The sequence below is a fragment of the Hemicordylus capensis genome, chromosome 5, assembly GCF_027244095.1.
Source record: "Hemicordylus capensis ecotype Gifberg chromosome 5, rHemCap1.1.pri, whole genome shotgun sequence".
In the NCBI taxonomy this organism is placed as follows: Eukaryota; Metazoa; Chordata; class Lepidosauria; order Squamata; family Cordylidae; genus Hemicordylus; species Hemicordylus capensis.
The window spans coordinates 70946302-70971376 of record NC_069661.1 but is presented as its reverse complement, the minus strand read 5'-3'; the positions used below and the strand labels follow the sequence as shown (position 1 = coordinate 70971376).

Below are 25075 nucleotides of genomic sequence, written 5' to 3'. Positions count from 1 at the left end.
CTGTTGCTCCCCACCGCACTGTGCCTGCCAAAATTGTGACCATAAATGAATGATGACTGACTAACTAAAAGGATATAGACCGAGGCAGGCCAGATCCCGCTCCTCTTCAGAGAGGAAGCGAGCACTAGATCTCTGAATTCAGACAGGGAAGCTCGGTGGTGGTGGTGAGTTCTGTGTTATGTCTGAATTTGGCCAGAGTGTTGACCCTTAAAGGGACAGTATTTGGGCATGGAATTAAGCACTCCTGTTTTGCAGCCACCTCTTTCCTGATGTATTCCCTGTGTAGGTGAGTGGGCTCTAAAGAAAGAGATGGTACATCTGGGTGAATGCCCTCTTAGGTGAATCTAGCTCAAGTGGTACCATTCATGTTGGGGTTCCTGGGACTCCTCATTGCCAAGTTCATTCTCACCACTGAGGCCTGGGTGATGCATTTTGGCAGCTTGTGCTGGTTGTGGGGTTTGCCTGACTCTTGCCTCTGAAGATCTGAATTCTGGCTGTTGGTGCCAGGAAACCCTCTCGGTAGCTATTTAACTGCTCCTGCATGTATGTGTCAACTACATGGTTGCATCACCTGCATGGCTGATGCAATCTAAGTATTTAAATATGCCCTCATCATTTAACACAAACTGAGCATGTGAATTTGGCACTTAATCTCTGGGATTGCAGCTTCACCTGTATTTTTTCCCTGCTGTTAAACATGCCCTGCTAGAAAGTGTAGACGTTCCTGTCGATTTTTTGAAATGTAAGTTTCATTATTCAAAAGCTTTAATGGGCTACAGTGGAGTCAGAGTTTCACTTTAAGCCAAGCTTTCTTTCTGGATTCAATATGGCACTATTTTAGCTCACATTTGTCATTCTCCTTCCTTGTGATTTTCTTTGTGATGTGTGTGGTTTTCTTTGCAATGCTGAGAGGTTATAAAAGGCAGATCTTCCTTACCAAAATAGCAATTTCAAGCCATGTGTATGGTCTTCACTCATCATTGCTGCATGATAATAATGTCAGTATATCTAACACATCCTGAAAAGGATATCTTGATATGGAGACTGTCACTCTGACCTTCAATTCATAGCCTTGGAAGTGAGTCTCCTTGATTTTAATGTAATATACAATATTTCCAAGTAACTGTGTCCTGAATTGCAATGTATAACAGCTAGAATAAGGAAATATTATATTTTTATTCCTGTTAAAGCATTTCAATGCACTTAAATCCATTAAAAAATAAATAAAAAAAATAAAAAACCATGCCAGGGTAGATATATTGCCAGTAACTCAGAGCTTGCAATATGGCAGAATAGCAATTTGTGTGGTCAGCCATCCAGAATCGCTTCTTGTCACAAACCCAGTGGAAAATTTTCTCCTTTTCATCTGCTGCGTATTGAAAAGTCTGGACTGAATACAGCCGGCCTGGCACAAAAGAGAGGCTTCTTTTCAGTTCTGGTGTGCTGTGCATTGTTACACCTCACTGGCTTGGCTGACATAAGATGATGAAACATAACATGATGCAACACAGTGCAACTCCTCTCATATCAGTTTGGCTAGTGCACACTGAATTAACCTGTTAGGTACATTTAAGTAATTAGGAATTCTGGGTAGCAGAATAATGCGTATTGGTTATAAAGGAGCTGCAGAAATTAACAGCAGTTTATAGCATGGAAAAACATTATTCTTCTCTTGGATGAGTTCACACAGTCATAAGGATCCCAGTTAAAAAATCAATCAGCATTAGTGAGTCCTGTGCATCTGATTGTGAGAACCCAGAATTTCAGGGCAATCCTGTGCAAACTGCTCTGGTAAACCAGCATTTAACCAGCATTGATTTAACCTATCCTGGTTAAATGCTGGTTTACTGGAGCAGTTTGACCAACATTGCCCTGAAATTCTGGGTTCTCACAATCAGATGCACAGGACTCACTAATGCTGATTGATTTTTTAACTGGGATCCTTATGATTGTGTCAACACGGCCTTTATTATAACAACAATAACAATAAATATTTATATACCACTTTTCAACTAAAGTTTCTAAAGCAGTTTACATAGAGTAATAATAAATAAATAAGATGGATCCCTGTCCCCAAAGAGCTCACAATCTAAAAAGAAATGTGAGATACACACCAGCAACAGTCACTGGAGGTGCTGTGCTGAGTTACTCTCCCCCTGCTAAATAAAGAGAATCACCATGTTTAAAAGGGGGCCTCTTTGCAGAGTTAACAGGGGTTATACATATATGACATTTATGTTAAATGGCCATTAAGCTTCATAAATAGTGTTAGGAATGTTACTCCCCTCTTATCCCTACTAACTGAGCAAAGAGACTCCTTTGGAAGTGGTTTCTCTTATATGTAGCAGGGAAAGAGCAATTGGCCCTATCCAACCCCAGCACAGTGTCCCTCCAGTGGCTGTTGTTGGTATCTGCCTTATGTTTCTTATTATTTATTCATTTAATTATTTAAAATATTTATACCTGCCCATCCAGTACACTACTGCTCGGGGAAGCTCACAACAATAAAATAGATACAATATACAATATGCAATAAAAGTAATAAAATTAACCACATTGAGTAAACAAGTTAAAAGTCAGGTTAAAAAGCATAATTAGTATAAAGTTCAAATTTAAAAAATTGTTTAAAAGCGAAAAACTGAGAGTTATAAAAACTAAAAATGAAAGAACCTACCAGATATAACAAAAATGGAGCATTAAAAAGCCTCCTTTAAAAGGTATGTTTTTAGTTTTGTTTTTTTAAAAACACTGAGGGAGGGAGCCTGGCAAAGTTCTTCAGGGACGGTGTTCCAAAGCCGAGGGGCCACAACCGAAAAGGCCCTATCTCTAGTCCCTGCTAGATACAGGGCCTGTTAGACTGTGAGACCCACTGTTAGACTGTGAGACCTTTTGGGGGCAGAGGAACCATCTTATTTATATATTATTTTTTCTATGTAAAGACTGGTATATAACTATTTGTAGCAGTACTCCTATTTAACTAAACATCAGTGTTGACAGCATGGTAGGCCCGCACCATACTATAAAATGAGCTGAACATGGCAGTTCTGGCACTTCTGAATCCTGATCTGATTATTCTTATAGCAATTCCTAAATCTGCCATGCTTCTGGCAAATCTGACTATGAGTATCACTTGTTGAGTCTTATGTATCTTTTCAAAAACAGGTGGCACTTGTTACCTGCGGTTCCGACAATCGCGGTGTGACATATCTGTGGTCGGGCAATAGAGACTTGGACTCGTTATATGCACCTGACCTCGCTATATGTGGTTTGTTTCTTTTTAAAGGTTAAAATTAGCATATCCACAATTCCAAGGTGACGAGGTCATTTCCAGCCACCATTTTGCTGAAAGGAGCCATTTTGTAGCTCTATTGTAAAATAAAAAAATTCCGGTGGTTTTTTTGTGGGAAATTGCTGAAATTGGGGGTTTGGAGCGACATTGCTGGACAGCTGGAAACCTGCAGCGCATGGTATGGCACTCTATCTTATTTCCTCAATTTTTAGCCAGTTTTTGCTCTCCAGTAACCTACCCGCCGCCCCCATTCCCATTGTCTCAAGGTCTTGTTATCCGTGGTTCCTTTATCCACAGTTACAGCCAAGAGCAGAACCCCTGTGGATAACCAGGGCCACCTGTAGTTTCATTTTTTCAAGTTTTTTTTTTAAAAAATATAGAAAAACATCCATTTGTACAGTTGTAGTACATGCAACATGTCGGCTTGCTCAGAGATAGATGGCTCTTTTAGGATGAACATATATATGAAGCTGCCTTGTACTGAATCAGAACATTGATCCACTTAGATCAGTATTATCTACACTGGTGTCAGCTTTCCAAGGTTTCAACCGGAGATCTTTCTCAGCCCTACCTGGAAATGCCAGGCATTGAAACGGAGATGTAAAGCATAAGCTCTGCCACTGAGCAATTACTAGTTAGAAGCGCAGCTGCTAGATATAGCTGTATCTCATGGAGAGATTCTTTCTATCTGTACCTGCTACCACCCAAGTGCCTGGTTTGCAGTGTTCTTTGCCACTCCTCTGTTACTCTCAAACAGTGGCTTAGGACGGTGTATCCTTATTAGTCGTTTTCCCCTCTCTCTGGTACCACTGCTATTACAGCCACCTGCACCATTGCGAATGGATGCTGAGGCAAGTGGGCAGCACTGGGGCTGAGGGTGCGATGTCAAGCAGAGAAGAAGCCTTCAGCAGTGCTGTTGGAAGCAGCTGCTGGTGGTTCTGTTATTCACATCCAGGAGGAGGGCAGATGTGCAGCTGAAGGGTAGAAATGAGCAGAACAGCCACACTAGTGCGGACTGGCTCTCGGGTCTGTAAGGATGGGAGGGGCCTCTCTTGGGAGAGGAATGGAGAAGAGGCAAAGCAGCAGAGATGTTCTGAGGGTGTGCTTGCTGCAGTGGTGGGCACGGATGTGGGGTAGCACCTTGCTATTGGGCCCCCTGCTGCCTTGTCTGGGGATAGCCCTGTGTGTGTGGTGGTGGGGGGATGAGGAATGGCTTTGGGTGGGTTGCTTCAGTGTCGTGGGGCACTACTGTTTATTGTTACAGCAAAACTGTGAGGTATTTTAGGTTGAGAGGTAGTGAGCCCTTTCTCATGATCAATAAGAAAGGGCTCGAGTGAAAGCAGTGAGGAAGGCTGCTAGTAGTTACCTCCCCAGAGATGATCCCTCTATCTGCTAGGTGGGTGGATCGCCCACCCAAACAATTGCCAGTGGCATCCAACAGAGCAGAGATTCAGTGGCTGGGAAGGATACCATAAGTGTGCAGTGCATGATTGATTGATTGAATTTCTATACTGCCTAATATAGAAATCTCTAGGCGGTGTACATTACGGGGATCTGATGTTGGCTGGGAGCAGCACTAGCTCTCTTAATCCCATTTAAGGGGGTGGCCTCATTGTGGGGTTTGCTGCTGTGCTGCCACTGGGATCTGCTTGGGTCCCGGTTCTTACAATCAGCAAAGACAGGACTTGGCTTTTCTGGCCCAGTTTAGGCTGATTGTAAGAACTGCCACAGTGACTAGACTATGGTCACCCAAGGAGCTTCATGGCTGGATGAGGATTTTGAACCCAGATATCTCCACTCCTAGTCCAACGCATTAACTGCTACAACACACAAATGCTTGTGGCCAAGGTCTGGTGTGCGCTGTGTGTATGCTTCCTAGATTACCCAGATGGTTCTGGTCTGGAGTCAGCAAACTTCCAGTCACACTTGCAGCTCTGCAGGGCTTCCCCATTCCACAATATAGTCTGCAACCCCTTACAGACCTCTCTTAAGCTACTATTTCTCAGTTCATCCTCCTGGCCTTGCCCTTCTCCAGAATAAGCATTTCTGTGCAATGCTATGAAAGCTTATCATGATCCATTTAATAACAATAGCAGTCACTGGTGTAAAAGGCCTTTTACATCAGAAGTTTCCCTCCCAGTGTTCATTCAACTTGTAAAAGGGGCAGTGGGAGTGCCACATTCCCCATGCTGATGTGCCCATTGGTCATGCCCCAAGGCATCTGAGTGATGATGATGATGATGATGATTTGCATTTATATCCCACTCTTCCTCCAAGGAACCCAGAGCGGTGTACTACATGCTTACGTTTCTCCTCACAACAACCCTGTGAAGTAGGTTAGGCTGAGAGAGAAGTGACTGGCCCAGAGTCACCCAGCTAGTATCCTGGCTGAATGGGGATTTGAACTCGGGTCTTCCCGGTCCTAGTCTAGCACTCTAATCACTACACCACACTGATTAGCACTCGTCTGTACAGGGAAGAACTGAACACATGGGTAAACCATTGTGCATTCAGCAATGTCCTATGCAGGCAAACGTTGAATGTATAGATCTGCTGGGGCTGTGGCCAGCAGGCACAATGGTGTTGGGAAGGCCATCTCCCCCCGCCCTTCCATGTATTCAATGAATATGGAAAGAATAACTTAACCGATTGAAGAACATTGTTCCTGTGCTGGAAGAATATCTCAAATCAGTTTGATTCACATCTTTTATTAACTGAAGCGTGCATTTAAAATATAGAAGTCCTGCCTTATATACCTGTCTTGGTCTGAGCTGGTATATTTATTTATTTATTATTATTTATTTGTTCACTTTCTAGACCGCCCTTACAGAATAGCTCTGGGAAGTTCACAAATACCACAAAACAGTTAAAATCAATCAATGATCAAAACCAAAGATTTTAAAATACAATAAAGCAGCTAAAAAAACCCCAAAACAATTCAAAACCTTGTAAAAACCTGATACGTTAAGAACCCTTTAAAACAATTTAAAAACCCTGGAAGGCCAGGCCGGACAGGTAGGTCTTTAGGGTTCTCCTAAATGCCAATAAAGAAATCAAATTACAGATTTCTGCAGGGAGCGCATTCCACAATCTAGGAGCAGCTGCAGAGAAGGCCCGCCTCTGAGTCACCACCAGATGGGCGGTGACCTCCTCAGATGATCTTAGCGTGCGGTAGGGATCAGACTGAAGAAGGTGCTCTCTAAGGTAACCTGGACCTAAGGCGTTCAGGGCTTTAAAGGTAATAACTAACACTTTGTATTTTGCACAGAAATGTATTGACAGCCAGTGCAGCTGTTTCAAAACAGGCATCATATGGTCTCTCCGAGTTGCCCCGGAGACCAGCCTGGCTGCCGCATTTTGAACTAACTGAAGTTTCTGAACTATGTACAAAAGCAGCCCCACGTAGAGTGCATTACAGTAGTCAAGCCTGGAGGTTACCAACTGGTGCACCACTGTTCTGAGGTCATCCTCCTCAAGGAATGGACGCAGCTGTCGAATCACCCTGAGCTGATAAAAAGCACTCCTGGACACGGCCTCCACCTGAGATACCAGGGTGAGGTGAGGTCTGGATCCAAGAGTACCCCCTGGAAGCTGAGATCATAGAATCTACTGTATGATAGGTAAGGGATGCCATTTTAAAAAATGCTTTCCCATGATATAGGGGAAATGTCTGAAAATAGAAAATGAGCACCCCAAAGCTAAAGGATCATCATCATCTGCTACTGCTACTACTATGAATATTTATATACCTGTAGAGGTGTGTGCCCCCTCTAGTATATGTGTAGTAGTAGTAGTAGTAAGAGTAGTAAAGAATTTAACTTGACCTCCATCCTGTTATATTAGTTTTCTACTTGTGGTATTATTTTTAAATGTAGGAGTGTATTCAAAAAAGTGATTTCCTCACCTGCAGTCTGAGGTTGAGACTGTTCAGTCTGTTTGTTCTGCCACCGCAAGACCGTTTGTTCTGTTCAGAGTTTTTGTGTCTATTTAGAAGGAGAAATTGGTAGGATACTTTAATCATCATTATCTTGGGTCTGGATTCACTTCATGTTTGCTACTAGTCCATGCAATGTGATGATAAGCAGAAGACAGAGCTTACTCCCCCCACCCCCCTAATATTAGTTGATATTAAACAGTAAGTTCTTAGTGAATTTTGCTAGAGAAATATAAGTCTGATCAATGCCCCATGTTATCACAGAGTCTGATTCTGTTAAATTCAGGAATTTATTTTCATTAAGCAGAGCTTGATTGGCAATTGACCATAATCTGTTCTCATATTTCCAGCACTTTAAATCCTGAGCAGAACTTAAGTAACTCTGATTCTAATGTATGCTAGCAAAATGTAGCAACATGTTTTCTCAAGGACTAGGTAGGTTTGTAGAAAGCTGCAGCGTTAAATTAATCTTAGGCTTTGATGGTCCATTTCTGATTTCATTAACACTGGGCTGAACCTTCAATTAACTCTGATGATGCAAGACGACCTGCATCTTTTCCCTGACAGAGACTCTGTGTCTAATAACTGCACAACAGGGATAATTTCTCCCTTCCGTGCAGCTGTTAAAAGCACTGAGCCTTTGAGGAGAAAGATGACAACCCAAACTCCTGTTACAGATCCTTCATCCTCTCCCATTTCTTGTGAAATCTGATTCTCATTGACAGAAATACCTAAGAGTAAGCTCTATATAATAAAATGATTGGTAATAACAAGATGACTGAAAGTTGTCATATATACCAAGATATATTCTAAGGATCTTTGTTGAATGTGATTGATATGTAATGATACAATATGCAATGATAGTAGCCTAGAGGCTGTAAATGCCTTAAATATTACTAGCTTGGCTGGGTGCAGAGCATCTGCACCTTTAGTTTTCCCCACCCGCCTTCCACTGCTACCGTTTTCTTCCCGTCCCCACTGCCATTTTGTTTCTTGTTCTCCTGCCTGTCCTCTGGCTCCGCTGCTTTCCTTTCCCCCTGCCGGCAGCTCGCTTGTGAACTCTCGCGAGAGCTGCCACACATGGGATTAACAACGGGCACACCTTAGATAAATATATAGATAGATAGTGGTAGAGTTCTAAACAGAACCTGGTCATCGGGCATATTGCACAATGAAAATTGTGACGTATCCCTTGTTGTTGTTGTCCTACATTCTGCACAGACTTATGAGCAGTGGCAGAGGGAGGCCAGCAGCAGCCCATGTTCGGCCACCACTGTGGCCCCCTCGCCCCGCCCCCTGCATCTGACATCAGCATTTAGCTGTGCCCCCCACATCTGACGTCTGGTGTGGTTTAGCTCCCGAACGGGGCTGCACAGCCTTGTTCAGGATTTAAGTTGGTCAGCTCTGCATTTGCAGCACAGCTGGAGAGACTCTCCCTGTTCTATAGACAGGGAGAGCCGATCCTGGCTGCACTGTGAACACAGCACTGGCCATCTAACTCCCGAACGGTGCTGCATGGCCACGTTTGGGAGCTAATTTAGGGCCAGTTTTGCATGTGCAGCATGGCCAGGAATGACTCTCCCTGCCTTTAAGGCAGGGAGAGTCTCTCTTGCCATGCTGTGAATGTAGCACTGGCCCCGATTTAGCTCACGAACGGTGCTGTGTGGCCCCGTATGGGAGCTAAACCACACACCCCGCAGCTGAAATTATATGTGGGGTGTGTGTGTTGGGACTGCTAGGCGTGGCCCCTGAGGGGCAGCGGCCTGGGCTCTTTGAACCCTGTTGCCCAATGGTGGCTCCTCCACTGCTTATGAAGGAAGAGCAGGACCTCACAGGGAGCTTGTGCACCAGCTGCACTGTCGGCTTTCAGCCCTCAGGGGTATGTTCCAGGCAGCAAACAAGGCTTCTGTGGAGAGAAGAGAGAAGGAAAAAATGGTTCCTGCTCTGTTGGGCAAGTCTGCAATGCAGCTAGTATCAAAGCTCCCTGTGAAGGTGGAGCTCTTTGTTCACCCCTGTACATCTGCAGAGAATGTGGGCTGCTGCTTTTATATTTATATGGTACTTTTCAACAAAAAACCAACACAGAGTAGTTTATATAGAAAAAGAAATAAGATGATTCCCTGTCCAAAAAGGGCCCACAATCTAAAAAAGAATCACAAGCTAGACACCAGCAACAACCACTGACAAAATGCTGAGCTGGGGTTAGACAGGTTTGGTTACTCTCCCCCTGCAAAATATGAGAGGCACGGCTTTAAAAGGTGCTACTCTGCTTAGTAAGCAGGGCTAACTCCAATACTGCTATTAGGAGGTGGAAAAATCCTGCTGTTAAAAGTGTGGTGCTGATGATACTCATATAATTAGAGAGATCCACACAGAATTAATGAACCAGTTTGGCTGCTGACATACTTTTGTTATAATATTGTTGTCCCCAACTGTTTTGATATACTCCTAATAGTATGTAAAAGCACTGAAATAGCCTTTAGTAGTGTTGTAATAGTCCCCTCAAATAAGCTGGTTAGCTAGTGCCACAATAAAATTGTATTATTGTTAGCTTTTATGTGGGGGAGGGAGGCTAGCTTGGAGCTGAAATTCAGGTAGATGCCAGCAGGATAATCTGCTTCTAATTTATTTTGGCCTCTTCCCTGCTGTTGAAACTGCAGTTTCTATAATATTCAACACAACTACAAATGGCTAAATTTGTTTGATATGATTACCATTCCCCAAATATATATATATTCTTTTTCTTTTCAAGAACTCTCTTCACAGATTAGTTACACCAGAACTAGGATTGCTTATTTGGGGGAAGGGCATGTCTCGCTGCCTTTAACAGCTGCCTTTAACAGGCTAGTGGTTCTGCCTGTCAGGCAGCTGATAAGGGCACAGGAGTCTTCCAGAAAAAGAAATGGTGGCCCTGTGCTGAGCATACCTTAACCAGGGTGGGTCTCCAGTGAGATGAGGTGAGGTGATGGCCTCAGGCAGCACCTGTGCATGGGGTGGTGAGTAGCAGGCATCCTGCCCCGCCCTCCACTATCGGCGGTTGTCACCAGTTACCACTTCCCATCTAGTCTAGTAGGGATGTGTACGAACTGATTTTTGCTATTCAGTTTGAGTTTGAATCAACTCAGCCTGACTCAATTCGAGCTCGGATCTGCTGTCCTCAAATCTGATTTGAGTCAAATTTGATTTGGTTCAAATACAAATCAGTTCAATTGATTTTTAAGGGCTAGGTGGCACCCATGGGTGTCAACTGCCACCCAACCCCCCAAGGAAGCAAAGGGGTGAAATTTTAGGAATTTTTGTGTGTTGTGGATTCTTGGTTGTGAGAATCCATACACAGTGTGGAATCCACACAGTGTGGATTCTTGGTTGTGAAGCCAAACTGGTTTTCCCAGCTACCTGGCTGGAAATGGTGACAGGAAGTAGGTGGCAGAAAGGACCATTGAAGCAAGGAGCAGTGCCAAACCCAGATGGTGAGGGGACAGGATGCCCAGGTGCTTCCCTCAGGCAGTGTGGATGTTTGCGCCAGCCCTGTTCCACAATCATTTATTTGTTTAAACAAGGTTATAACAATAAAAAGGTGGATGTTTTCCCACTCTTGCAAAGAGTATTACTTGGAGAGTGTAATCTTGCACACTTTGTGACTCTTACACTTTGTAAACATTGTTAGCTGCCCTGTGATGACTTTATTCTAAAAGTCAGAAATCTAAATATATTAAATAAATAAAAACAGCCCAGCAGCACAGGGGCAACGCTGCTATGAGACAGGGTGATGCGGTTGTCTCAAGTGTAGGCACAAGAAGGGCAGCAAGTGCCTGTTCCCCACCCACAACATGTGCCATCCTGTACGCCTCACTTCCAACGCTCCTCCTCACTCCACTGGGCATGCTGTTCATATTGGCCTCCTCACCCACTGAGGCTTGCCTCTTCTTTCCTCGTTTTTAGTTAGGAACACCCCTGCTGCAAGTGCATGGCTTGGTGGCAAGTCTTAGATTGCTTGGGTGCCAAGGTTCCTGCCTTGGTAGCCTGGCCTGTGGATGCTGAGCACTTGCCTGCAGTGGGGAGGAGGTGTCATATTATCCTTTTCCTCTTAGAGCATCCCTGTAGCAGCAGCTTGATAAATCTCCAAGCAGGACAGATATGGCAAGTCACATTTCATGGTTGCTGGGTTGCATTTGGCTTAGTGGTTTACAAGATGTACAGGCAGGGCTTTCCCTGGGTCTTGATCGGTTGCTCAGCAAAGCCCTCTGTTTGGCTCTTCCCTGATACTGGGCCCACCTTTGCTGGTGGCATAGTGACATCCCATTGCCTATGTGCAGGCAATACATTGCCTGTTCCAATACTTGTGAGGTCAGAAACATCTGTAACATGGTTGGATCTTCTGGATCTCTCAGTGGCTGTTGATACAATCAATCATGGTATCCTTCTGGATTGCATGAGGGCAAGGCACCTTCTCTTGCTCCCAAGCAAGGGAAGTTGCCTGTGCGGTGGAACCAGTTGGTGGGCAAGGAGTCTGGTCGGCCAGAGCCTCATCTCATTACCAGGGCCCTTGGGGAGATGATAGATTTGGATAACCAGCCATTTCAGGTGGTAGAGAATGCCAGCTTCTGCCTGCTGCTCTGACTGCTTGTCCCCCAACTACCGAACCACCTGTAATAGGCGGGTGGTGCCTTCTCTGTACTGGACATGCAGGGAGGCCATGTCGGGGCTGCTGAGCTGTCAGCAACACCTGACACCAGCACATAATTCACTGTGGATCTGTGCAGCAGTCAGAGTGGGAGGCACATTGCCTTCCTGTCTCTCATGGCACACTTGTGGGGGGAAGGAGAGTGAGGGGACATCTGTTGGTGGTGGTGTGGCCAGCAGCTAGCATGCAGCCAAGCCCAGATGGGCTGTGCTGCATGTGGAGGTGCTGGACATTGACCACACCTCAGGTGAGCTGTTGGCAGCCATGAATCACTAGGTAGGGGAATGGCTGCCTGGGTGGGATCTTGAGCTGGACCTGCTCATAGTGGGATCTTGAGCTGGACCTACCTGAACACCTGGTCCCTCAGGGTGTTCTGATACAGTGTAACTCCACCTTTCTTTCGCTCTGGTGCCTACAGGAGCAAGAGCTGGCCACAGCTTGGCAAGGAGACGTGGCTTGGAAGTGTGAGACCTATTCAACCAGAAATGGGCACTACTATCTGAGGTAGTCTTGGCACCCGAGCTATTCTTTGTTGCAATAAACAGCTTGTGTGCCAAAGCAGCAGCACTGAGCCAGGCTTTGCCTGCCGCTCTTCTCGAGAAGACAATGGGTGAGCTCCAGACCACACAGATCCCCGAGGAAGAAATTGCCTTGGCAGACTGGCTGAGGACTGAAGTGGTAGAGTGGCTCAGGACCCCCCTGGGTAAATTGGCAGAGCATGTTTTGTCCTGCCTATGTGACCCAAGGATGAAGGGCAAAGCATTCACCCCAAGTGGAGGGACCTCCTGGTTTCAGCGGCTGAGGCACAACCAGGTGCTGGAGCACTTGCTGCTAGTGTGCAGTCCATCCCTAGCAGCAGTACTATCACTGCCACTCCTGGTCCAGTAACATGGTGTTCCTGACAGGCCCAAGTGAGCTGGCAGTTCCTCCACCATGCTCCATCCAGTGATTCATGAAGGGGTTCCTTGGTGCCTTGCCAGGGGGTAGAAAGAACCCACTGAGCCCTGCAGTAGTCATAGGAACATAGGAAGCTGCCATATACTGAGTCAGTCCATTGGTCTATCTAGCTCAGTATTGGCTTCACAGACTGGTAGCGGCTCCTCCAAGGTTGCAGGCAGGAATCTCTCTCAGCCCTATCTTGAATATATCAGGGAGGGAACTTGGAACCTTCTGCTCTTCCCAGAGCGGCTCCATCCCCTGAGGGGAATATCCTACAGTGCTCACACTTCTAGTCTCCCAATGCAACCAGGGCAGACCCTGCTTAGCTAAGGGGACAAGTCATGCTTGCTACCACAAGACCAGCTCTCCTCTCCTGAGCAGTGTGTGCTGCAGTACCTTCAGGAGCTGGTGGCAGAGCGGGAGGTAGAGCCAATCCAGTTTTGGGCAACGTGCCACCAAGTCTGGCCAGACTTGGCGATGCTTGACAGATAGTTTCTCTCATGCCCACCAACCAGAGTCCAGAGTGATAGGGATGTGTGACTGGCTCAGCATCGAACTTGGCTGGCTTGAGGACTTACCCCTGGGCTGAACCGGATCAGGTTGAGGTTGAACTCAAGCCGAATCCCACCCCCCGGCTAGTCTAGGTGTTCTAATGATTTTTTAAAAAAAAAAAACTCACTGCCCCCAGGGGATTCTGCCACAGAGGCGCTCTCTCTCTCTCTCTCTCTCTCTCTCTCTCTCTCTCTCTCTCTCTCTCTTTCTCTCTCTCTCTCTCCCCTCTCCCTCTCTCCCTCTCCCCCTACCCCTGCTGGCCTCCCCCCAGCCGCTAATCAGCCCAGTTTTCTGACTGTTTCCGGCCTGTTCTGGGCCTCTTTGTGTGGGTGGTGGCCATTTTTTAAGCTGCCGCATTTGTGCATTGGCCATCTGTGTAACCACACAGATGGCTAGTGCACATTCACGGTGTCCTCTAAAATGGTTTCTGCCCATGCGAAGATGCCCAGAATGGGCCAGAAATGGCTGGAAAACCACCTGAACCAGGCCAATTGGAGACTAGGGGCAGGCCGGCGGGGGGAGGAGAAATCGATGGAGTGCCCCCAGGAGGTGGTGAGTGTTTTTAACTTTTGCCACCTCAAGGGGGGCTGGGAAACTGAACATGTTCGGTTCCATTCAAGTCTGGTTTGGGCTTGAACTGGGCATACAAGTTTCATGCACATCCGTACAGAGTGAGAGGGTGTTCTTCATGCCTGGGGGGCATGATGACATCTATTGGCTCATGCTTGGATGCTGAAATGGTAGAGTGGCTGGTATTCCTGAAGGCCAACCTCTCCCTGCTGGGTTAACCCAAGCAGACCATGGAGGGTAAGTGACTCATGGTCACCCCTACCCACTACAACATCACTGGCAGCTCATCCCACCCTAGTAAGTAAAGTGTGTCATCAAGTCGATTTTGACTCCTGGTTCCCACAGAGCACTGTGGTTTTCTTTGGTCTAATACAGGAGGGGTTTACCATTGTCTCCTCCTGTGCAGTATGAGATGCTGCCTTTCAGCATCTCCCTGTATCGCTGCTGCCCAATATAGTACCAGCAGGGATTTGAACCAGTAACCTCCTCCTTGTTAATCAAGCATTTCCCTGCTGTGCCACTTAAACCCAAATCCAGTTGTGACACAATTTTCCCATTAGCGCTGCTGACACATGCAGACACACCCGTATGCCACTGCCATGTTTGCTGGTGGTATATGGACTGGTGCCCTGACCCATGTGTCAGGCTGTCAGTTGGGGCACAGCACTAATTTGAGGCCGTGGTGTTATCCATAGGCAGGCAGGGATGTATGCTTATGCTGGAAAAGAAAAGAAAAAATAAGACTTTTCATGGTAAGTCTAGAACAGGCCTGCTCAATCTAGCTGCCCCTCCACTGTTTTTCATCTACAACTCCCATAAACCCCTGCCATTGGGCCGTTAGTCATGGATTATGGGAATTGTAAGCCAACATCTTCAGGAGGGCCGAAGCTGAGCAGCCCTGATCTAGAAGAAGCCTTGTTACTTTCTTGTCAGACCATTGGTCCATAAGGCCATGACTGCTCTGTTCTCCTATCTCTGTGGCAGGCAGGATGGATGGAAGGAAGGAAGGTTTGATTTTATGGTTTTCTCAGCACTGAGTAACTAAGTATAATATGCTTACTGTGCTTTTGCTTGCTGTTAACTCTCTGGTTTTTCTGGAACTTTGACAAAGACAAAACCTGTGTGTTCGCTTGCCTTACTTGAGTTGTGGTTTGGTCTGTTTGTGAGATGGTATTGTGGTGAGAAATGGACAGTGGCAGCTCTCTGTTTAATATTTCATGTCTGGCCTTGAGATTCATGTGTGCTTCACTCACTGCTCTTGTCTGGTCTGCAATCTGCATTGCAAGGTGTACTCATTCAAAATGTGGTTGAAGACATTGTTCTAGTTGAGCTTATGGCTATACTTGCTGGCTGCTAAGGGTGCTGCTGTGGCAGCTGTTGCAATGCTGAAGTAGTGGATCAGTGATTCATTTTTGGCCTTCTTTGGACTGTATGTGTGGCAAGATGTGTGTTCTGTGTTGGGAGGGACTGTGTGTGCTTTTGTTCTGCAGTGTTGTTTTTCAAGGCTGGGTTGCAAAAATGTGTACAGCACACTCTGCTTGTTTCACCCATAGAGAACAATGGGGAACTTGAATTGCCCCATTGTTCCCCATGGGTTAGTCCTAGGGACATCAATGTAGGTTGGGTGGTATGGCATGATGGATGCTATCTAACATCAACCCATAAACAAAATGGGCAAGTAGGTGATTTTTTAAAACCTACCCCCTGCCCCTACCCTTTAGGATCATATGGGGTTTTTGGGGAAAGTTTTTTAAAAATTTAAAATAATGCGCTTAACAGTTTTTTTAAAATGGGTTGGGTGGAAGGTAGCACCCATCATGCTCTATGACCCAACCCACTTTAATGTCTCTAGGGCCTACCCACAGGGAACAATGGGGTGATTCAAGTTCCCCATTGTTCCCTACAAGCGAGCTGTGAATTTTCCCACACATTTCTGATTTGACAAGTCCATTCTTTCTTTCTTTCTTTTTTTTTTTTGAGATTGGATTTGTGATTAGTTACAAAAAACAAATCATGCGCTCCTCTAGTAAGATGCTCCCCTAGAACCACAGTTACCTGGTTATCAAAAAGCAGAGCTGCAATCATGTACTACCAAATTGTGTGTTGTGAGTTTTCTTGCTTCCGAAGGATGCTTGAGTGCAACTATATGCAGTTACTATTTGTTTTTTCTTTAGTGGAAGACTGCATTTAAATTGTGGAGCACCTTTGTTAGGAACTTTGCACAAGTTGTATATGTACTTCCAAACTCTTATAACAACACCAATATTTTTATAGAATTGACTTGTCAATCAAAGTGAAATATGCTTAGAAATTAAAATGGAAAATGCAATATGATGTCAGTTAATGGTTGAATGAGAAATAATATTCTCATGGTTGCCTGGATACAAATAAGATATGTGTCATAGAGGAAGGCAAATGTAAATGAATGAACAAATGAGTTGTCAACTTTAACTTTAGACTGTGATAAGGACAAGGGGGCCTGCTTGTTAGATGAATGACTTGCAGGATTCATCAGTGACTTTGTTTGTCTTTTGGGCAGTTGATCAGCTTTTCAACCTGATACATTTAGGGCTTTTGTTTTTAAATTATAGCCCCTCTATCTTTAAGGCTCAGGGTGGTTTGTTTATTCATTTGTGTATTTATCCTGCTTTCAGTTGGGTTATCACAATGTAAAAATAACATGGACTGGTATGGACAATATATTCCTGGCAGATGTGAAAAGTAGGATGGCACAGAAATTGCATAGGATGGCATAGAAATTGCACCGAATGCAATTTCTTTTTATTGTATCTCCCTTTATTGTACAGTATGTGTGGGCTGTTCATTGGAATTGCCCCTCTAAATGCACTCAAAATACCTTTGAAGGGATATTCCAAGAGAATGTCAGGATGCCCTCCACTAGCATCACAGTTGGAACACTTCTTATCATGACCCTTTCTTCTTACCCTGTGTGCCAGCAGCATATTGTCTATACCGGCCTTATGGCATCAATAAAATCAAGTAATCACATGCCCAAAGCCAGCATGTCAGTGTCATGTTTAATGTTGTTCGTTAATGTTGTTCGATGGCTTTAAAAGAGGTTTAGTAAAATTCTGGATAAGATAGGTATATCATTGGCTGTTAGTCATGATAACTATGTGGAACTTCCATGTTCAGAGGCACTATACCTCTGAATATCAGGAGATTCAGTGATCAAGCATCCCTCTCAAATATTTTATTGCTAAATAACATGTCTGGAAGAAAATTCCATCTACCAGCCACTGAAGTAAACAGGAACTCAGTCAGTCCAAAAAACCAGGAACTGTCACCACAGTGCCCTACTGGCAGATTTAACATCAATTCATTACATAGGTTTTATGCCAAGTTGGCATTTGGAGCTTCAAATCCTTTTATTACTTTGAAAAATTTTTTTGATTTGTATCTGATATTGAGTTGCTGGTTTAATCCTATCAAATTTAGTGGAACTTCCCTATTATAAATGAACAATCATTAGCCTCACATTTATGTATCAATGGTATACAAAAAGATTAGTTGATATTTCTCTAGTGTAATAAGCATTTTCTTATACTTTTTCATACATACAATATCAATGACTTAATTATTGTTTTCTTTGTTTTAAATTACAGCAGGAAAAGAGCCCAGAGAGTTCAAGAAATAAAGGTATGTAATGACAGCAGTTATTTTGTTTTAAAATCCAAGCTTGTTTTGTAATTTATTGGAAGCCAGTCCTTATGGCTGCTAATATGATGATCTCATGTTTTGTCTGTTGTTCAATTTAATATTGTATGAATGACAAAATATGGAATAACATCTGTCAAATGTAAGCTAGTATTAAGTTTCTTCAATCCCAGTTTTATTTACACTTGTATGAAGAGCTTATTAGAATTTTCCTTAATTAAAATACATTGAACTTTTCAATTACAGAAATTTCTGTTCATTTTGTTCCTTTAGCGTGTATTGGTTTATGCTGTGAAGGAATACTGTGAAACTTCACAGCAGCTTGTTTTATGGAAATCTATCTGCCTCATTGAGAGTGGAAGGCAAAACACTAGTGAGCATTGTGAAATAATATGTAAAAGGAGGTTCTAATGCTATTCCCCATATTTCCACTAAATAAATATGCTTTATGGAATGAAATCTGCAGAAATGAAAGGATAAGGAATTTTGAACAGAAAAATCTATGGTACATAATAAGTAATGTGAAATGACTCTTTTAACCTGCTTTTCTTGATAGAAAGTTTTTACATCACACATTTTCTTCTGATTCGAATTGGTCCCAAACGTTGTAAAATTTGCTACATTAGAGGCATTTGTTACAAAGTTGTGTTTCCTGAGCAGAAGTTGTGCATTGTATTTGTGTGTGTGTGTGTGTGTGTGTGTGTGTGTTGTTTTTAAAGACAGGAAACACTAAAGAAACAGGCTCGTTGTTTGTATCTAGAAGCAGCTCTGAATTTCAGGTGGATTTTCATTTTATGTTTAGGATTTTGGAGCAAACCCTACTTTTCTGTATATGAATCAGGATATGTCATATCACTCCTAGTACAGAACAAGTATCTTTAAAAAGTTGAGTTTATGTGTGGCTGCCTGTCTATTCTAAAACAAATTATACAAGCACATTTACCTCCCCAGACACTAGGCTCCTGACCAGTGTTTTGATCACAACTGTGGGAACTCTAGTGTGTACATATGAAGGCAAAGAATGAAGAACTTCAGTGGATTCAGTGCAAAGAATGAAAAACTTTCAGTTCAGTTTGTGCATCTCTTTGCATGCTCAAAATTATTGCCTACCCCTGCTAACAGGGCAAAGAGGCACCTTTTTAATGTGATGATTTTCTTTATTTAGCAGAGGGAGAGTAACTGGCCCTACCCACCCCCAGCACAGCACCTCCAGTGACTGTTGCTGGTATCTATCTTATGTTTCTTTTTAGACAGAGAGCCCTTTGGGGACAGGGATCCATTTTATTTATTTATTTATTATTTCTCTATGTAAACCGCTTTGGAAACTTTTGTTGTAAAGCAGTATATAGAAATTTGTGGTTGTTCACTGAGATTAATAGGAAACCTATTACTGTCACATGTGCAGCACATCAGAGCTTCCAAACCTACCAGCATTAGGGTTAAAAACAGATATCGCTATTTGTCTGCATAAGCTTTCTTTTCCTTCCCTTCCACAATCAAATATTGCCTTCAGCACTGACGATGAAGCTGGGTAGCTTTTAGAAGTAGTGGTAAAAGGTGCTTTTTCATTGGCTGTGTAGGTTTTAGAAATAGTGGTAAAAGATGCTTAAAATCTATTGTATGTGTCTGTGAGAGACACCGCATACTTGTTGTCCTCCTCTTTTATAGCTTCAAGTTTTCTAGAAGGTATTTTTCTTCACAGCAGCTGCTGCTAAACGGACTCTTAAGAATGATTTCTGAGCATGCTGCTTCCATGCAGTGTGAAATATGTTAAGGGAGGTCACCAACACTCTGCAAGTTGGCAAGACCCAGCATGTTCAGAGGTTCATTAGGTCTTCACTTTAACAGACTAACCAAGTATACAGTTGTCGAAGGCTTGTAAAATATTCCCAACGACTCTATCTATTAAAGTCTGCCAACACTAGTTTAGTGGAAGAATCCATTCTCTCCGAGCAGCTATGTGAAACTCTATTGTGCTGCAACCGAGTTTTCATTCTTTTGTACCCGTTATTGCATCAGATTGTTTTTCTCTTGATTTTTCCCTACATACTCTCCACATGTTGTCACTTAAGCAGAAAGTTGAAGATCAGCTTGAGTGCCTTGGATTTCTTTGCTGCAACCATTCTTTCAAAATATTATACCACTGTTCTGCACACTGTTTGAGCTTATGGGCATTTTAAAAATGTGCTGATCTCACTGTTTCTTTGTGGGAGATTATAGATGACTGGCATAGACATAATGCTCCTGATCCCTTGTCATTATTATTAACCCTGGTTAATATTGGTGCTGACATAACCCTTAACCATGAGAGCACAAGCATATGTGCATTAGAAGGGAACAGATGGGGAAGTAGTTCATGATCCATTGGTTCCTTAAGGCACTTTATTCCTTAACAACAGTGAAAGAATTGGGAGAATTCTTTCTACAGTGGCACACAGATTTTGAATGCTTAAAATACTTCACACCTGCCATGAATGGCAGGTAGAAACAGCAGTCAGGTTTGGACCTTTTGTGAACTAAGTTTTGTAGTTGTGTAAAGTTGCATTCCTGCTTTTGTGATCTGCAAATGGCTATTTTGTATGTCTTCTAAATCCATTAATATGTTGCTTAGCAGTACTGAGCATCACTGAGTAGTTTTCTATATCCCACAATGTGCTGCTTAGCATATGTCTGTCCTCTTTAAGGCATTGGCAGAAAGGCATATTAATCATCAAACTTTGCATCGGTTTGGGCCCGACTATTCTTTCGGACCAGCCCCACTTTCACATGATTAAGACAGCACAATGCCCCACACAGCATGCTGTCCCTTAATCATATGGAGATGCAGTTCATCCACATTGCTTCTCTATATGCACTCCAAATACTACCTTAAACTAATACTTTAAAGTAGTATTTTGAAAGCTTATAGGAGGGTTGTTTGGATGACCCTGTCCTTGTGATTAAGTAATAGTTTGCTGTGGGGAGAGAGAGAGAGTCTTGTGTGCCCATGGCATATTCATGTCATGTAGGAGTGGAACTAGTTTGAAAGTATAAACCAAACTGTCCCAAAATACTCTATTTTTCCCCTACGTAAACTCAGTCTATCAGTTAGATAAAATTATTTTGAATGAAGCTACTTAAGTCATGCAGTAGTTGATAATTCCATTTAATTAGCGAATGCATCTGGTTATACCACATATAAGAAACACAGGGTGGAATCAACAGTGTTGCTAGCAGAGGGACTTCCTCCAGTTGTGCTACCACTAGCAGAAAAGGGGCTACCGGAAATAATTTCTCCATTTTGCACATATACAGGTTCATTGAGGGAAGCTCCTCACTAATAGCAGGTGGGGCATTGCTGTTACTACAACAACAACAATTTTTATACCGCTCTACAACCAAAGTTCTCAAAGCAGTTTACATAGAAAAATATATATATAAATAAGATGGTTCCCCTGTCCCAAAAGAGAGGAGAGCTGGTCGTGTGGTATCAAGCATGACTTTTCCCCTTAGCTAAGCAGGGTCTGCACTGGTTGCATATGAATGGGAGACTGGAAGTGTGAGCAATGTAAGATATTCCTCTCAGGGGATGGAGCCGCTTTGGGAAGAGCAGAAGGTTCCAAGTTCCCTCCCTGGCAGCATCTCCAAGATAGGGCTGAGAGATTCCTGCCTGCAACCTTGGAGAAGCCGCTGCCAGTCTGTGAAGACAATACTGAGCTTAATAGACCACTGGTCTGACTCAGTATATGGCAGCTTCTTATGTTCCTATGTAATCTAAAAGAAATATAAGGCAGGTACCAGCAACAACCACTGGAGGGATGCTGTGCTGGGGTTGCATAGGGCCAGTTGCTCTCCCCCTGATAAATATAAGAGAATCACGACATTAAAAGGTGTCTCTGTGCTCAGTTAGCAGGGGTCCCACCATCCAACTGTCTCCTCTATCCCTTACTCTCTTTCCTATCCCCTACCCTCGCTTTGCTGAAGTGTTAAGACACTTGCAGTGCTTTCTGTCAGACTACAGAAGATTGGTTGTAAACCTCCCTGAGTCATTTTTGGATGGGTGGTCTGTAGCTCAAATAAATAAATAAATATCCATTAGCACTCCAGTAACCACCCCTGTAACTTTGCTTTCCCCCACAATGTAAAGGTGCCTAAGCAGGACGACCTTCTCCAATGTTCTGCACAGTCACGCAGCCTCATTGGCTAACTATGTGCCTAAAAGTATGTTACGGCATGTAGTTTTTGTTTTATAGTAGGGAATCTTTCACAGTGCCCCTAGCTAGTTGTTGCCATGAACCCCTAAATTTGAAACTCAGGAGTCTCGGGGTGAAATGGTCTTGACTGCTGACTCTGACACAAAGGATTCTCAGGGTAAGGCAGGGTTTGAGGGGTCTCTGTTTCTACCATCGGAAATGCCTGCAGCAGCTGACCCCCTAAACACTCCCTTACTCTTCTTCCCCAAGGCACCACAAGCAACCATCCAGCTTTGCTGTAGCCGGTGCTTGAGAAATGGTGCAGCCTCTATAAGAACACAGGCATTCCAGGCATGGGCAGGGCTGCATTGCTGTCTCTGCTGCTTAAGACCTCAGTGTGTCTTTGCTTCTTGCTGAAGTATTTTCATTGTGGATGTGTGCTATCTTATACCTAATCCTGTTCCCTACTCTTGGATTCCACATCCTCTGACCCCTTGCTTGTTTTGACATGGATTTCTCCATTCCTGAAGCTTTCTGGCTTCTAACCTCCTGCTTGTGTGACGTTGATTTTGCTTGCTCCTGATGGACTGGCTCCTGATGCTTGGCTACAGTGACTCTGGCCTGACCTGCTCCCATGGTGTGCTTCTTCTCACCACATATGCCCCATCCAGGTATGGTAGTCGTGTTTTAAATGAGCAGTTGAACTAGCCAGTTCTCCTCAGTCTCAGTCTTTATTAGTACAGCCAAAGGTCAGAATTACAAGAATAAAATCATTTAGAATTAACTACTTCATTCCGAATAACACCACAAATATAACAAAATTCAGCAACATTGAATAAATTCTCCTCTTTACAACCTTTTAAAAATTAAATTTAACCTAAGAACAGCCCTACTGGATCAGGCCCAAGGCCCATCTAGTCCAGCATCCTGTTTCGCACAGTAGCCCACCAGATGCCGCTGGAAGCCACAGGCAGGAGTTGAGGGCATGCCCTTTCTCCTGCCACTACTCCCCTGCAACTGGTACTCAGAGGCATCCTGCCTTTGAGGCTGGAGGTGGCCCACAGCCCTCCGACTGGTAGCCATTGATAGACCTCTTCTCCATGAAGTCATCCAACCCCCTTTTAAAGCCATCCAGGCTGTTGGCTGTCACCACATCCTGAGGCAGAGAGTTCCACAAATGGATCATGCATTGTTTGAAACAGTACTTCCGTTTGTTGGTCCTAGACCTCCTGGCAATCAATTTCATGGAGTGACCCCTAGTTCTAGTGTTGTGTGAGAGGGAAAATAATTTCTCTCTCTCCACTTTCTCCACACCATGCATGATTCTATAGACCTCTATCATGTCTCCCCGCAGTCGTCTTTTTTCTAAACTAAATAGCCCCAGGTGTTGTAGTCTTGCCTCATAAGAAAGGTGCTCTATGCCCCTGATCATCTTGGTTGCCCTCTTCTGCACCTTTTCCAGTTCTACAACGTCCTTTTTGAAATGTGGTGACCAGAATTGTACACAGTACTCCAGGTGTGGCTGCACCATTGTTTTGTATAAGGGCATTATAATATTAGCCATTTTATTTTCAATCCCCTTCCTAATGATCCCTAGCACGGAATTGGCCTTGTTCACAGCTGCCACACATTGAGTCGACACTTTCAATGAGCTGTCCACAACAACCCCAAGATCCCTCTCCTGGTCAGTCACTGATAGCTCAGATCCCATCAGCATATCCTGGAAGTTGGGGTTTTTCGTCCCAATGTGCATCACCTTACACTTGCCAACATTGAACCGTATTTGCAACTTTGTCGCCCACCACCAGAGTGGAGAGATCCTTTTGGAGCTCCTCACAATTAGTTTTGGATTTCACTAACCGGAAGAGTTTGGTATTATCTGCAAATTTGGCCACCTCGCTGCTTACCCCTGCTTCTAGATCATTTATGAATAAATTAAAAAGCAACGGTCCCAGTACAGATCCCTGGGGGACCCCACTTCTTACTTCCCTCCATTGTGAAAACTCTCCATTTATACCTACCCTCTGTTTCCTGTCTTTCATCCAGTTAGCAATTGACACATGTACTTGTCCCCTTATCCCATGACTGCTAAGTTTCCTCAGGAGTCGTTGATGAGGAACTTTGTCAAAAGCTTTTTGGAAGTCCAGGTATACTATGTCAGCTGGATCACATTGATCCACACACTTGTTGACACTCTCAAAGAAGTCCAAAAGGTTGGTGAGGCAAGATTTACCTTTGCGGAAGGCATGCTAGCTCACTCCCAGCAGGGCCTGTTCTTCTAGGTGCTTTACAATTTTATCCTTGAGGATGCTTTCCATCAATTTGCCTGGAACGGACGTTAGGCTAACCGGCCTGTAATTTCCCAGATCTCCCCTGGATCCCTTTTTGAAAATTGGTGTTACATTTGCTTCTCTCCAGTCCTCTGGCACAGAGCCCGATTTCATGGATAAGTTATATATTTTAGCAAGGAGGCCAGCAATTTCACATTTGAGTTCTTTGAGGACTCTTGGATGGATGCCATCTAGCCCTGGTGATTTGTTAGTTTTCAGTTTTTCCAGACAGTTTAGAACATCATCTCTTGTCACTTCTATCTGACTCAGTTCTTTAGCCTCCATCCCTAAAAAGCCTGGTTCAGGAACAGGTATATACTCAGTATCCTCTGCCGTGAAGACAGATGCAAAGAACTCATTCAGCTTCTCTGCAACCTCCATATCCCCTTTCACTCCCTCATTGCCTAATGGTCCAACCGCCTCCCTGGCAGGTTTCCTACTTCTGATTTATTTAAAGAAGTTTTTGTTATTCCTTTTGATACTTTTGGCTAAATGTTCCTCAAACTCTCTTTTTGCCTCCCTTATTGTCACCTTGCATTTCTTTTGCCAGAGTTTGTGTTCCTTTCTGTTCTCTTCGTTTGGAAAGACCTTCTAGTTTTCAAAGGAAGTCTTCTTCCCTTTTATGGCTTCCTTGATGGTACCCGTTAGCCATCCTCCTGGACTTAGTGGTACCTTTCCTCCTTTTGGGTATAGAATCTAACTGGGCTTCTAGTATTGTGGTTTTGAGTAAACTCCATGCACTCTGGAGCGAAGTGACTCTCCTGATTTTCCCTTTCAGCTTTCTTTTCATCACACTCCTCATTTTGGAGAAGTTTCCTTTTCTGAAATTCAAAATGTCCATGTTAGACGTCCTTGGCAATTCCCTCCCCGCATGTATGCTGAATTTGATGGCACTATGGTCACTGTTCCCTAGAGGGTCGATGACAC

The 25075-nt window shown here is 43.9% G+C and overlaps 1 protein-coding gene across 5 annotated transcripts in view; it reads left to right on the top strand.

Moving 5' to 3' along the window:
- The window catches only part of FSTL5 (follistatin like 5), a 563532-nt gene that overhangs the window by 83900 nt on the left and 454557 nt on the right, over nucleotides 1-25075 (top strand). For 3 of the 5 annotated variants that reach the window (XM_053256998.1, XM_053257000.1, XM_053256996.1), the window contains one exon: nucleotides 17595-17628. In XM_053256998.1, coding sequence (XP_053112973.1) covers nucleotides 17595-17628 — 34 coding nt within the window. The remainder of the gene's footprint in view (nucleotides 1-17594; nucleotides 17629-25075) is intronic. The other 2 variants (XM_053256999.1, XM_053256997.1) reach the window with 1 other exon arrangement.